The 14,508-nt window shown below is 53.5% G+C and overlaps 4 protein-coding genes across 4 annotated transcripts; 1 reads left to right on the top strand and 3 right to left on the bottom strand.

The window, feature by feature from the left end:
• Positions 1 to 302: 302 nt before the first annotated feature.
• On the bottom strand, positions 303 to 975 carry MYCGRDRAFT_79974 (uncharacterized protein; the record flags this gene model as incomplete). Its single annotated transcript, XM_003853792.1, has 2 exons — positions 303 to 679; positions 736 to 975. Coding segments are annotated over 2 exons (479 nt in total), but the record flags the coding sequence as incomplete, so codon positions are not given.
• A 270-nt stretch (positions 976 to 1,245) lies between these two features.
• On the bottom strand, positions 1,246 to 3,739 carry MYCGRDRAFT_69847 (uncharacterized protein; the record flags this gene model as incomplete). The annotated part of the gene is made up of 6 exons (XM_003853791.1): positions 1,246 to 2,223; positions 2,283 to 2,456; positions 2,510 to 2,656; positions 2,704 to 2,946; positions 2,996 to 3,321; positions 3,378 to 3,739. 6 exons carry the CDS (start codon positions 3,670 to 3,672, stop codon positions 1,660 to 1,662), a joined length of 1,749 nt encoding a protein of 582 aa, XP_003853839.1.
• Positions 3,740 to 5,388: 1,649 nt separating this feature from the next.
• MYCGRDRAFT_39671 (uncharacterized protein) lies at positions 5,389 to 7,715 on the bottom strand (the record flags this gene model as incomplete). The annotated part of the gene is made up of 7 exons (XM_003853790.1): positions 5,389 to 5,855; positions 5,946 to 5,968; positions 6,026 to 6,102; positions 6,286 to 6,789; positions 6,842 to 7,202; positions 7,261 to 7,319; positions 7,377 to 7,715. The coding sequence occupies 7 exons, from the start codon at positions 7,713 to 7,715 to the stop codon at positions 5,389 to 5,391; spliced, it is 1,830 nt and encodes a 609-aa protein (XP_003853838.1).
• Positions 7,716 to 9,406: 1,691 nt separating this feature from the next.
• Positions 9,407 to 14,415, top strand: MYCGRDRAFT_56742 (uncharacterized protein; the record flags this gene model as incomplete). Its single annotated transcript, XM_003854368.2, has 3 exons — positions 9,407 to 12,457; positions 12,530 to 13,408; positions 13,459 to 14,415. The coding sequence occupies 3 exons, from the start codon at positions 9,806 to 9,808 to the stop codon at positions 14,413 to 14,415; spliced, it is 4,488 nt and encodes a 1,495-aa protein (XP_003854416.1).
• Positions 14,416 to 14,508: the final 93 nt, after the last annotated feature.

Genomic DNA, 14,508 nt, shown 5'->3' with positions numbered 1-14,508 from the left:
CTACTCCTCATACCCGCACCGTACGCCACCAACATTCTCGCAATCTCCACATGCCCTCCTCTCGCCGCCTCATCTAACGTCGTCGTCCCTTCTCTATACCTCTCCAATTGTACCACCTCATCGACATCCACCCCAGCCTCGACCAGCATCCTGACCAGTTCCGCCTGACCTCTTCTAGCCGCCATCTGCAACACTCCCGTCTGCTTGAACATTTCCACTCCACCCCTCTCGAGCAGTAAAGCCACACAATCAGCTGCGATCTTGGTCTGACAGCGGGTCGTTCTCGTCAGGACTTCTTGGTTCACAATCCCACCATGAGCCAGGAACCAGTCCAACTCTTCCGCGTGGGTATGCAAAGCCCATTCCGTCGCTCGCTGGAACTCTGTGGCAGAGTTCCGTATACTCCGCCAATCATGGTTGTATAGGACGTCTAGCATCGGTGCAGTGCGCCGGGTGTATGAGAGGGCCAGAGAGGTATTGGTCTCTTGGAGGGAGAGCGTAGGGTGGGCAGAGAGGAGGTAGTGTAGGATCTGAGCGGAGGAGACCGAGGCGGCGAGGGTGAGGAGAGATCGAAGAATTGGTTTGTGTTGAGCCATTGGATGAGAGAGGTGATGGCGGAGGGAAGGGAGGGAAGAGTGCAGGACTGAGAGGTAGAGTGGGAGGAGGTGGGTTTGCAGGTCTGGAGGGTTTTTAGTATTGTTACGAGATGATGTTCTGGGACAGAGTAGAGCTTACCTTGATGTGAGACCGTTGGTGTACTCAAGACTGCCTCACGGATGGAGTTGCCGACTGGATCGTTGATGCTGAATTCCCATGATCGCTTGAGAAGGGCATGACTAGCATGTCTGGTATCTGCGAAGTTTGCGAGTACTTCATGAAGATACTGCTCGTAGGAGATGCGACCGTTTCGGAGTGCTGTGTATGCTTGATCGAAACACAGAGACATGGCGACTGCTTTGAAATGCGAATTTTGTGATTATCTTGATATGGAAGGATCAAGAAGGAGCGACCGCAAATGAGAGAGATATAAAGAATTTATAGTGCTCACGTTTCACGCCCTACCTCTCGTCGTCTGCGTAGACCATCCAGCTTTGTGTCTCAGTCAGATTCCCGTGATGTCGTTGTTTCGCGACCCCTTGAGGCATTTTCCAAAATTCGCGCCTTTTGATCGTCTGCGCGTTTTACGGTATGGGAATTTTGACAACCGCGGCATGAGACCAGGCGGCGAGCTGACCTAATTTTCTTCGCCAATACAAGCAAGTTATCGCTGGAAGAGAGATTTGATGATTGGAAGTCGCCGTCTATGTGTATTGGTGGGTTGTTGATTCTTGAAAATCGTGGCATCGCGACAGTCCACCGGCAGAAAGGCAGGGTCCAGGTTTAGTAAAGTACGGTGGCAGCGTGTCTCGACCAGGAGATCCGATCCTGTCACCACAGGTAGTCATGTCTTATCAGCTCTCTTACCCATCGAGTCCAGGTTGGTGTTGTCGCTGACCACTTGCTGCTCAGCGGAGTTTGCGAAAAATGGTATGTAGCGAGACATGAGCTTCACCACACCACGAGTCCTGCTACGGAGTAGCGAATAAAGATCAGACTCATATCATTGTTCTCGTGACTATGCACATAAAGCCATGTCCTCCAACGCTGCCGAAACACCGCTCAGAAGATATATCCGAGCGAGTGTCGGTAAAACCAGCTACCGTCCCGCCCATTGGCACGATCCGCGGCCTCCTTCTCGATCCACATCTGTTCATCGCGGTCAATGACGTCCTTGCCCGACCACAGGTCCGCCACCTCAGGCTTGACTTGGTGTGTCTTGCGACCATACTTGTATCCGACAATCATGATCAAATACAGCGGGATTCCAAGGTATCCAGTGATGAAGTTCTTGTAGTCGAAGCTGCCATAGGTGCCCGGGGTGAAGACGGTGAAGTTCTTGGTCACAGCGATGAGAATGCAGAACGCAAGCGCGCAGTAAGTTCCGATCAGACCGAACGGCGAGCGGTACCGGAGTAGCGGACTGCTGTCTGGTACGCCTTGTGCGCGACGGGCTTTGACGAAGTAGATGTGGGAGACAAGGATGGAGATCCAGGTGAGGAGACCGAAAATGGAGACGAGGTTGACGAAGTAGCCAAAGACGATCTGGGATCCCGTCGAGACGTTCATGTACGCGATGCAGCAAATGAGGGAGGAGAGTCCAAGAGCATAGAAGGGCACGCCGCGCTGGATTTCGGGTTAGCACAATTGGAATTGACGTCGAAGATTCAATTGATTAATCTCACTTTGCTTGTCGTGGCCAGAAATCTGGGCGCATGACCTTTGAGAGCAAGGCCATGAAGTGTACGAGATGCGATGTAGAGGTCAGAGTTGGCAGCGCTGAAGACGAAAATCAGGATGCAAGCGTTGAGGAGACCTGGGAGGACATCGATGCCGGCGAGCTTGATAGCAGCGACGAACTGTGCGAAAGTCAGTGACTCTGTGCGCTGTTTACATCGTTTCCATCACTCACGGGAGATGCAGCGGCTCCAAGTTTGGCCTTCTTGGCGAATGCGAGCTCGTCGCTGTTGTACGGTACGCACATTCCGAGGAGGATGACGGAACATATGTAGAACACGCAGATGCGGTAGAATGTGAGCTTGATGGCTCGTGGGACATTCTACGATTCGTTAGCATAGTCGTGGTTTGGGCCTTCTTTGCGCTCACCTTGCGAGGATTCTGGGCTTCTCCAACAGTGACACCGACGAGTTCAGTTCCCAAGTATGCGAACACAGCCGTGACCATCGATTGCCAGACGGCGAGGAAACGTCCCCAGCTACCGCTTCCTTTGTATGGGTTGAATGCTCCGGGATTGTTCCAGTATCTGAAGCCTCTGACATCGCCATCCGCGCCTCCAAGAGCGATGATGAGACTGAGAAGGATCAACCCTAGAATAACCAAGACTTTGATCTATTTCGTGTTAGCATAGTTACGCATCGTCGTTTTAGGACCGACAAACCGAAGAGAGCCAGAACTCGATCTCGCCAAAGTATTTGATTCCGAGAACGTTGATGGTGACGATGAGGACCAGAAAAATCGTGATCCAGACGCCCGGATTCACTCGATCAGCTGGCAGCCAGTACGAAATGACCAGAGCCCCGGCCGTTAACTGATTAGGCGTGGTGATGATATATTTGAACCAGTATGTGTATCCAAGAGAGAAGCCAAGAGCCGGGTCGACGAAACGATCAGCGTAGACAGCGAAACCTCCAGCAGCGGGAAGCCATGTCGCCATTTCACCGAGAGAGGCCATGACCACGAAGACGAGAACACCAACGAGACTGTCTGCGTTTTTTGTTAGCTCTGTGTGTCATTTGATGTCCTGGCAGATCTCGACATACAAGAGATGACAAGAGGAGCGGGACCAGTATTCGCGAGCGCAGTTCCAGTGTTGATAATCAAACCAGTTCCGATGGCACCACCGATGGCAATCATAGATACCTGACGAGCCTGGAGACCACGATGAAGGCTGTGGTTGGCATCGTTAGGGTCGCTGAGCTGGCCTTGATCACCCACCGCGATATCTGGCGAGGCGGAATCATGGTGGTAGTGAGCATTCTTCTCCGTGTCCGAGTTGTTGCCAGAAGACGGGGCCTCGACAACGGCCGCCGAGTTGTTGCGTTTCCAGCCCACCATCTTTGCAGTATCTCTTTGAGAGATTGAGGGAATCAGGAAAGAGATGTACTGCGGCGACAGCGATGTGATGGCAGCCGATGCTTGTCACCTCATCGGCAGGTCGGAAAGAGCAGGGAAACGATCGCGTTATGATACCTCCCACGCCAAGGTGCAACAGGTGCAATACCAAGGCCGGTATCACGAATTGAACCGAATGCAACCATGGCGCCGGCTTGGCTGTCCATCGCCATTCGTGCCCGCAAAGATACGCGAAGGATTCGCCTTGATAAAAACGGCTTCGCCTTCCGGAGTCTTATCGCAGCTAGGAAGGTGCGATCCGTTCAGCCTCGATTTGGAGGTCATTTCGTCCTCGGGTCGTCGGTGTGATGAGTCTGACCTTGAAAGTCATACCGCTGGAGAGATGACTTTGGTGCCCTGGCGTCACGTGGCGTGACATGGAAGGCGTGCCGCGAAAAGGCTCCGCTCAAAGCCTATTTTCTTCAACATCACCCTGCCAAATGCGGCTTCCTTGTCGTGAGCCAGGGTATCATCATACTTCACTTCATACAATGCAGATTCGACAGAGTATCGCAATCACAGCCTCACCGACGAAAGTGACACACAACGTTCCAGAATCCTTCCACAACACAGGCTTGGCCACGCAGGGATGCTTATCTCAAAAAACTCCACCGACCCGAATATGCCGAGCCTTGATCGATGTGATCGTGCTCGCGCATGCACGACAAAAGCATAGTCAACCACGCCTCCCAGCATCAAGATTCGAGGGACATGTTACACACCACCAGAACAAGCCGAGCACCAATTCTTGTCCAAGTGCATGGCGAGACCTTGACGGCATGCTTTCTTCCCACTGCATCTCTTACTCATCTCTTCCATCCGCCGCCTTTGAGGCATTTCGCTGCACCCCAGAAGGCTCATTATACTGTTACATGATCGAAACTCGCTTCCCCACGATGCACGCTCTCTCTCCGCCTAATGCGTCTTGGCTCGGGAAGAAGTATATCTCCCTGGTGACCCTTTTCATTCAATCACAATCAGAACTTCGGACCAGAGTCCGTCTCGCGTGACTTGACCACAGAGAATGTGACGCGGCGATATTCACCAGTGTGGTTTACCGCACATACTCCCCGAGCGGCTGTGCTTATCATCATCCTGGTCGCCATGCACGAGCGCCGTTCCGCCAAGTCAGTCTATGCTAGCATGCATGACCCATCGACGCAACCGCGGGCGCCGACCGCGGGCTAGACTTACCTCCATCTTTCCGCTCAAACTGCAGCACCCCGGACCAATCCAATTAGGCCCACCTCGTGCGGTGCATGTCACATGGCAGCGTAGAGACACATTGTCGACAAGACCGCAAGAGCAACTATCCTAATGCACATGTCCCTAAGTTTCTGCGCAACTTTCACTATACAGATATCGCTCGGTCAGCTTTGATTGTGCAGTTTGAGCGGAAGCACGGAGGTAGATGTTGCTAGCCAAGATATGGTAGAAACTTGTCGGCTTTTGGTAAGCGCTCGGCCATGGGATGTCGGCTCGATGACATAACGAGCACGCGTGATCAATGGATGGAGTCGCTGATCGACCAAGAAAGTAGATGCGAGCATTCTGGAACTCTTCGACCGCAGGAGCCTAAAGCGACACTGGGATGACTGGACTGTTTGCGCAATATAGTGTAGGCGAGAAGTACACAACTCACTACTACCGGGCTCAGCCTCACTTCCCAATCGACCAACCCGCCAGCTTGCCCATCAACTCCTCTCCATACTGCGGCTGAACATCTTTGCCATCACCCAGCAGACCGAGATAATCAGTGATATCCCGCCCATCGAACTCCCTCGTATCGAATCCATTGCCCAAGAACGTAAAGGGATTCTCATCCCAACTCTGAATCTCAAAATCCTCAAACCTCGGACTTTTCAACAAATGCAAGAAATGCAGCCGACTGCCGGGGTAGATCGCTGCTTGGCCGTCGTTCTTGCCTTGCTTGAACCAGGAGCGACACGGACTGGTCCACGCCGTACGCTGCAAGAAGAGGTCCGCATGTTGACGAAATGCTCGCGAAGGAGCCATTTTGGGAGTGAAGGATTTGATGTTTTCTTCTTGTGCTTTGGAAATGACGGAGAACATGTAGGTCGTCCATCGCTCGATCAAGGGCATGAAGGAGCCGTGGCCAAGAGGACCTGTACACCAAAGGGTATAAGGGTCAGCGATTTTCAGACAAGCCGAGACCGTCTCAGGCGCCGTAAGCCTTGCACCCTTTAGAGACTTACCGTATGGGCCACAGAAGGTGAAGCTGTAATAGGTCAGTACTTTCGTCATTGAATGGATCATTTGCTCTGAGTGCACCTACTGGTTGGGGAAAGTTGGGATGCCGATGGAGAGATAGGACGTCACGCCATCTTTGGCATTCCACAAGTCGCGGATGTCCTAGAGTTGCAAGGAATGGAAGTCAGCAGATGTATCAGACAAAGATGGGACGAGGCAGAGTACTGAGGCATGCTGTCTCCGTGATCGTGCCCAAACTGCACTGCACGACTTGGACCTGAGTGGCTTGGAGCATGCAGTCTGAGCAGGAGAACAGTGATGTGCCCTTCATACGTGGTTCCTTACCTTTCCATGCGCGCGGAACGGAAAGCGAGGCAGCCAGGAAGTATCGAATCCTGTGGCACAGATGACAACATCACACTCGTGCTCATTGCCATCATGGTCGATGAAGCCGTTGGGTGTGAATTTGCCAATAGCGTCGGTGAAGATGGTTGCGTTCGGAGCCACGAGCGCTTCGAGATAGCCTGGAGCAGGCGTCGGACGACGACAGCCAGGATTAAAGTTCTTCGGGATGATCTTGTCGCACAAACGGGGATCATTGTTCAATTTACGCTCCATTTGCTTGTAGGAGAACTCGCGTGCCTCGGCGGCTTCCTGGCTACCCTTGATGATGAACTTGAATCGTTGATTGAGTTCGTTCTCGACCTGCTTTCGGTACTCGAGATACTTCTCGGGATTGTCTTTGAGGTATTGCTTCTGCTCTTCGCTGTATTCGAAGTTGGCGCCGTCTTTGCCGGCCCACGTTTGGGCGAATCCGGCTGTGATCCAGATGGGTGAGCGGATCCAGTGCTAGAACCATTGTCAGTAGCTGTCGATAAATATGCAGTCGAGATAGACGCACAAAAAGCTGCTGAACATGCGGTTGAATCCTGGCAACAATCTGCACCCCTGAACTGCCGGCTCCAACGACCGCGACCTTCTTGTCTTTGAGATCGTATCCTTCTTCATATGCAGCAGAGTGCATCAACTTGCCCTTGAAGTCATGGAGACCAGGAATGTCCGGCCATTTGAAGTTGTTCAATACGCCTCCAGCGTTGATGAAATACTCTGCTTCGTCCTCGAGTTCCTCGCCTGTCTCCATGTTTTGGACTTTGATCTCCCATTTGCCTTTGGCTTCATTCCATTCGACATGCTGAATGGTGTGTCGTAGTTTGATGTACTTGTTAATGAAATCGCCCTCATCGTAGAGCCCCTTGATGTACCTAACAGAAGGGCAGAACTGTCAGCGATAGCTCGAACGCAAGGGACGAGGCAAATTACTGCCAGATCTCCGGCGAAAAACTGTAGAAATGTGTCCAAAGCTTGATGGCCCAACTGAACTGCAGGGACATCGTTAGTATGCCTGCCACGGACCGCCTGTACATCTGCATGCATACCTGGTAATTGACGCTCGGAATGTCGCACGCACAGCCAGGGTAACGATTCTCCAGCCAGGTACCTCCAACATCATGGTTCTTCTCGTATACTGTAATATCGAGGTTGCTCATTTCTTCTTCCGCTTTCTTGAGAAAATTCAACGTTGATGCACCTGCTCCCATAAGGATGACTTTCACTTGACGTTTAGTGCCGTAGGGCTGCTCCCGGATTTGGTAACCATGCTCGTCTCGGTCTGGAATGAGGAGTCCATCTCGTTCGGCTGTCGGGTGGTTTACTTCAATGTCATCGACTTGGTTGTTGCCATATATGCTGTTTGGCGCATCATGCTTGATCCCCATCTTGAGTGGCATCGGCTACAAGGCAGTGGGATTCAGGATGGTATCAAGGGTCGGGATGAGATGTCTGAGTCTCAACGAACAATGTATTGCTCAGTGCTATTTGTCAAAAGCAGTGTAGTTGAGGTCCGTAGATGTCTAAATGACCAACAGACGCATGAACGATGAGCCGGTAATCTGGTAATGGCGGGGAAGTGCAAGACCTCGGAGCAAAGTAAGCTTATATCCGGGTAGCCGCGTGGTATGGGGCGTCCGGGGTCAGATGTTTCTGCGGCACCGTTCGAAGACCATGAGGTAGACCAAAGACATGATGTCTCGAGATCAGCAGACAGAACGTCCGCTGGAGCTCCGGTCTGACTTCTTCACCGTGAGATGTGAACTCGATGCAGGAAGGCCTGATCAGATCCAGGCAGGATCATGTGAGGCCTCCGTGCTTCGGCTCAAACTGCACCGTCCAAAGCCAACCGAGCGAGATTTGTACGGTGAAAGTTTCGAGGGAAGTTCGGGAGTTGTGCATCAAGACCGTTGCTCTTAAGGTCTTGTCGGCGATGTGTCTACACGCTGCCGTGTGAGATGCACCGCACGAGGTGGTCCTGATTGGATTGGAGTGTTGTATTTTGAGCTGGAGGATAGAGACATCTCCATTTTGCTGGCTCGGTCAATGCTGGAAGCTCTATACAGAACGATACTGGCGATGTTGTCGGCCGATGGTCTGATGGAAGAGACTGTCAATGTCGTTTGACTCGAGCCTTGCCGGTCGACGGTTTGAAAGCGCCATCTTTCGTTTGGCCGTCCCTGCGATGCGTTGATCGCTACGTTGAGTCTGTATTTTCGAGCAGAAACGACCTGAAAGTGTTGTCCATCAAAAGTATTGCCCGTGGTCGAAGGTCGAGTAGAAACTGCATTGCCCAAAAAGATGCTGCCATCCTAGCCGCGCCCGCACGGACCTGACCCCCGTCAGCCTTAGCCTCAAACGAAGACCTGCGCCATCAGCTCCGACGACACTCTCTGGAGCTGCGCCATAGCACTTTGCGCCCGTCTCAATGCTGCATTAATATCTACAAATTGTGCAGGATCGCATGGAACAAAGATCTTGCTGGGCCGAACACATTCCTCGCGCGACCCAACCGAACGAATACCTCGCTGGCCAACGAAAGCTCCGAAACCGAGAACGGTATATCAAGCGTAGCGGCCTCGCGACGGTATAACATTCTTGCGCCTATTCCGACCCTACAACGAGCGACACGACATAGCGCTCGACGCGAGCCTTCATGTGGACCGCGCGACGGCTTCCGCTACAGCCTGCAGGCAGGTCGGCGCCCTCAGACGAGCCCGTCTAACACACGACCTCGTTCACTGGCCTTTGACCACCCGTACCAGCTGCGTCTCCGGTCGGATGCTGGGAAACATCGCCTAAGACTTCTTGCACCATGTCGTACTATCAAGGCGATCGTTATACACAGCCTCCGGCGCAGCAACCGCCTCCCGCAGGCTACTACGATCAGTACAATCAGAGCCAACAGCAGGGACAGAATGGTGGTTACACGGGACAGCAGTATGGACAGCAGCTAGAGTCAGCTCAGGTTCCGCTCCCGCAGCGGAGTCATTATGGATACCCGGGCCAAACGACGTACAGCAACCCGTACCCACCTGCTGGCTCGGAATCTGTACCGCAGTCCCACAGCGGCTACGTCTACCGGGACGAGTATCAGTCGCCGAGCAGCACAAGCTATGGCGGTCGAGGCTACGATGTATCTCCGCAGCAGCCGGCATACAATCCGCAGAATTACACTCAACCTCCACCACCTCCACCACAGCAAAGCAGCTACAATCCGGCGGCGTATGCCTACAACCAAAACACATACCAACCACAGTACAATCCTGCAGCCTATACTGAGCCATCACCCTCCGGCATCTCTGGTGGACCAATAGATCCATATGCCTATTCGCCTGGAAATTATTCGAGTCCAAGCTTTTCTCCACAGCAGCAGCAGCAACAGCAATTTGCTCAACATCAACAATACAGTCCCCAGCCTCCAGCACATCAATACGAGCCTGCAATACCCCAAGCCCATCGATATGAGCCTTCATTAATGCAAAGTCCGCCGCCGCCTCCCCATGCATCCTACGACCAACAAGCGTCTGCCGGGGCTCCGCAAGGAGTTCCTGTATCTTCTGCACCCTATCCAACAGAAACATATCCTTCGTATACTGGACCCACGCATGCCCAACAATACCAGGGTGATGCGGCGACTGCAATGTCTGGCAGGCTTGCAAACGATTGGAGGCCTTCACCGCCCGCCAATTCAAGTTACGATACTCGACAGTCTCCGTCACCTCGTTTTCTCGCCTCTACCCAGCCATCGCCACCGCTTGCATCGCCGGGTCCTACACCACCAGTTCACGCGCCCAACAGGACTAACACACTGAACAGACATCCACAGGAGCGGCCTCTCCCGCCGCAACCCAGTCAGAGCTCCGAATACTTCGAAGATCGAAATGACAGGCCCAACTCTCGTTACAGTCCCCCTCCTGGCGTTACTCAGGATGATCTCTATGGAGAAGTATTCAGCATGGCGATGAATACTGGAGGTGGTTCTCATCGTGCCCGCAGCCCGTCAATATCAATCACGCAAGCGCCACACGCATCATCAACCCACATGTCGTCACATGGCTCGTATCGGGAACGGCGTCCGTCACGGAACGGCACAGTGAATGGCCATCTCTCACCGGTGCCGCATCAAGTCAGTCATGAATCGTACAGCAGCGACAGCGATGCGGAAGCTGCACAGGGCTTGGCCATGCTTCGAATGGCAGAGGAGGACGATGCCCGTCGACAGAGTGGTGCTGGGCAGACAAGATTTTCCGGCATGGGCTCCCAGCGAAACAGTCGCCAACACGAGGAGCCTCCCGAAAGTGACAGTGATGATTATGCCAATGTTGACATGAGCTCGTTTGGGGGCGGATGCGACGTGCAGATGACATACGGCGGCGACCCGAACCAGCTTGCGGCAGGCGGTGAGATGAACAGCGACTCCTACAGCGGACCAATTTCAAGTCAGCACAGCTCCATGCGAAGATCGCACGCTTCGCAATCAAGTCGTGACGATGTCGACTACCGGTCGGATTATGCGCGATTCGCACAACCATACAATCCTGCTGCGCGGGTCGAGGTTGGTGGCACGGGCGGTTTGTCAGAACCGGCGGCCTTCAATCGAAGGCAAAGTTACGACGAAGGAGACGAGTACTCTCTGATGGAGCCGCAGCTTCCGGAACGCTTCCCAGACGAGCCACCTGATATCATGTTCCAGCATGCGGCTTCATCCTACCCATCTCGACCTCTTCCCGCAGTGCCGTATCCCGAAGACCCGCCGTTCCCAATGCAGACCGACTTCAAGGCCCTCCCGTCTGTTCCTGGGCAATCGCCCTATCCGCTTGCTCCAGACGCTTACGTCGTCAACTCACAAGGGCAATTAGTGCCACGATCATCGTCACTAGTCAGCCACAGCAATACTCCTCAGATCGCCCAGCCGCTGCGCTCCAAGACTGACGCAGAAGAGAGGCGGCTTCGTCTTCAACAAACCCGAGCTTCGGCTTATCCTACTGGAGACACGCCCGTCGTACCTCCCGGAAGTATGGTGCTTGATCTACCTGCTATTGGTAAACGCTTCACGCCTTCGAAGCTTGGCGCAGCGGACTTCAAGAAATGCGAGGAGCCGTGGTCTCTGAAGGCTCTACTGCATTGGCTACTCCAAGTCACAAGTCCAGAGCAGAATACCGAACTCAAAGAGGCCGACATCCTCGAAGCACTGGTTTCACTGTTCACCAACAAGGTGCCGACGATGAACATTGCTGATGCGGAAGGACTCAGTCATCGCGTGGTTCAGAACATGTACTCAGCCAGCACCCTGATCTCTACCGAAGAGTGGGTCAAGATTGTGCCGGGGCCGTTCTCTGGCGTGATATTTCAGCTCACTCGCTCTGGATGCTACTCTCCTACAGTGCACGACCACCTCATACCAAACATGCGATGCTACTCGCATCTTTGCCAGCGTACATTGAAGAAAGTCAATCTTCGCGCCCAGCCCTCGCGATCAACAGAGAGCTGGGTGGAGTACTATCGCATCAGCAAGGAAGATGTTGAGAAGCGAGACAAGAAGGAGATCGAGAAGCAGCACATCTTGCACGAAGTGGTGTCTACCGAGGAGCGCTACATGTCCGATTTGGACGTAGTCTTGACCTTGTACAGGGACCAGCTCGACAGGGTGCAACCTTCAGTCATCACACCCAAACGCAAGGACAAATTCATCCTCGACGTGTTCGGTCGCCTCGGGACAATCAAGCAGGCGAATGAAGAGCATCTTCTGCCGCAGCTCAAGTACAGACAGCAGGAGCAGGGTCCGTGGGTGGTCGGTTACAGTGACATCTTCCGTCAATGGATACGAAAGGCAAAGACGGCATATGTCGACTATGCCAACTTCTTTCCCAAGGCAGATCATCTGGTGCGATCAGAAATGGATCGAAACATCGAGTTCAGGAAATTTGTCGAGAGCGTCAGGAGCGATAAGAGGTCTGGTCGCCTTTCGCTTGATAGCTTCCTGAAGACGCCGATCACGAGACTGCAGAGGTATACCTTGCTAATGTCTACGATCCTGAAGACCATGAAAGACGACAGCCAAGAAAAGACGAATCTCGTGATCGCACTGGAAGAAGTGAAGGCTGTCGCGATGGAGTGCGACGCGCGCGTGGCCGACTCACAGCGGAAGATCGACCTCACAGATCTCGGCACGAAGTTGGTGCTCAGACCGGGCATGAAGGATGACGTGGAGCTCAACCTGGACCACTTTGGCCGGGAGCTCATTTACCGCGGCGATGTGCAAAGGATGGGCAGTAACAGGTTTACTTGGCTGGATTGCCATGCTCTGCTCTTCGACCACTACCTGATCCTAGCCAAGACTGTTGCGGCTCGCGCGGGTGACGGTGGAAAGCTTGACCGGTACGATGTTTCCAGGTTACCAATTCCTATGGACCTTCTCATTCTCGAGAGCGCGAATGATCCTGCGATTCAGAAGTCGAGTTATGTCAAAGGCATCACAACCGTCAGAGAGGCGACAGGAGGTAGGACCTCGACGTCGAGTGATCCGACACTCACCCGGGTCGCGACAGGTACTTCATCTCCTGCTCCGAGCGGTCTACAACATTCCAACACGGGCTCCTCGAGCAACACGTTGCAGCCAGTAACTTCACTGGGCGATGCCAAAGAAGACCGCATCATGTACCCTTTCAAAGTCAAGCATCTTGGCCGAGAGACATACACGCTCTTTGCACCGACGGAGAACGCCAGGCGAGATTGGTGTAACAAGATCATCATCGCAAAGACCAAGCACGCTGCAGCTCTACACGCGCAGAATGCAGAACCCTTCCGGCTACGAGTGATGGCGGATTCGGCGTTTGTATACGACGCTTTTGCCGGCAGCGGCAAGGGCGTTACTATCAAAGGCACACCGGTGGATCGAGCAATCAAGGAGGTCGAGCATCGATTTAAGGATACCGGACGACCTGGACCAATTTGCAGAGCGAGAGTCAATTGCGCAGCAAGCTTCTCAACACCCTACCCCGGGAAGCAGATGGTTGCTGTTGGCACGGACTATGGCGTCTATGTCAGCGAGCTGGATAACCCTCGCGGCTGGACAAAGGTGAGTTGACTCGTCGTTCTCGATTGGAATTCAAGCTAACGCGGAGACAGGCCATCGGTATGGTTCGTGTTACACAAGTGGCCGTTCTTGAGGAGTTCAACCTCTTCCTCCTGATCTCCGACAAGACCCTGGTCGCCTACCATCTCGATGCCATCTGCCCGAACGAACGAACCGGTACCGTCAGCGACTCCGCCCGCAAAGCGCCTCAGAAACTCTCCGGCAGCAAAGACGTCGGCTTTTTCGTCACCGGCAAGCAAAAGGATCGCACCCTCGTCTTCTACAAGAAACGTGATAATCTCAACTCCGTCTTCAAGGTCCTTGAACCCGTCTACCAGAAGTCTTCAGAAAAGAAGCGTGGCATGTTCAAGCGCGGCACGACCGAATTCTTCCGCGAATTCGACGAATTCTACATCCCCACTGAATGTACCGCCATGAACCTGTTTCACTCCTCCCTGGCCGTCAGTACCGCGCGCGGCTTCGAAGTGCTGACTCTCGACAAGAAACAGCCCTTCAGCGTGCCGGAGCTGAAAGCGGAGCACGTGCAGAACATTGCGCAGCACATCAAGGACCAGCGTGCGCTGAGTATGCTCCGTCTCAGCGATCAGGAATTTCTCCTCTGCTACCAGAACTTTGCGGTATACGTGAACAAACACGGCGACGTGAGTCGGTCCGTGATCATGCAGTTCGTTGGCAGCGCACAAAACGCTGCGCTATATGGACCTTATCTGGTACTCTTCGACAACGACTTTGTGGAGATTCGTAACGCGCAGAATGGGCGGCTGAAGCAGATTATCGCCGGGAGAGAGGTCAAATGTCTGGACGACGGCACGAATTGGAGCGCGAATGCGGAACCCGCCTCAACGCATGGAGCGAATGGGGATCACAAGGTCCCGACGACGGCGAGCTTGACGTCCAGCCGTACGTTGAAGTTGGTCATGCAGCATCCGGAAATGGATAAGACCCAAATTGTGGTCGAGTTGGTGCTGAATGAAAACATGAAGGACTGAATGGGATGCAGTACTCGCACAGAGGAAGAGGGGGAAAAGGGAAGGATTTGACTGTGGGTCAATGGAACTGAATGTGGTCATATTGCTTTGTGC

The sequence above is a fragment of the Zymoseptoria tritici genome, chromosome 3 (genome assembly GCF_000219625.1).
Source record: "Zymoseptoria tritici IPO323 chromosome 3, whole genome shotgun sequence".
In the NCBI taxonomy this organism is placed as follows: Eukaryota; Fungi; Ascomycota; class Dothideomycetes; order Mycosphaerellales; family Mycosphaerellaceae; genus Zymoseptoria; species Zymoseptoria tritici.
The sequence above is the reverse complement of the archived record's forward strand: the minus strand, read 5'-3'. Positions and strand labels throughout refer to the sequence as shown.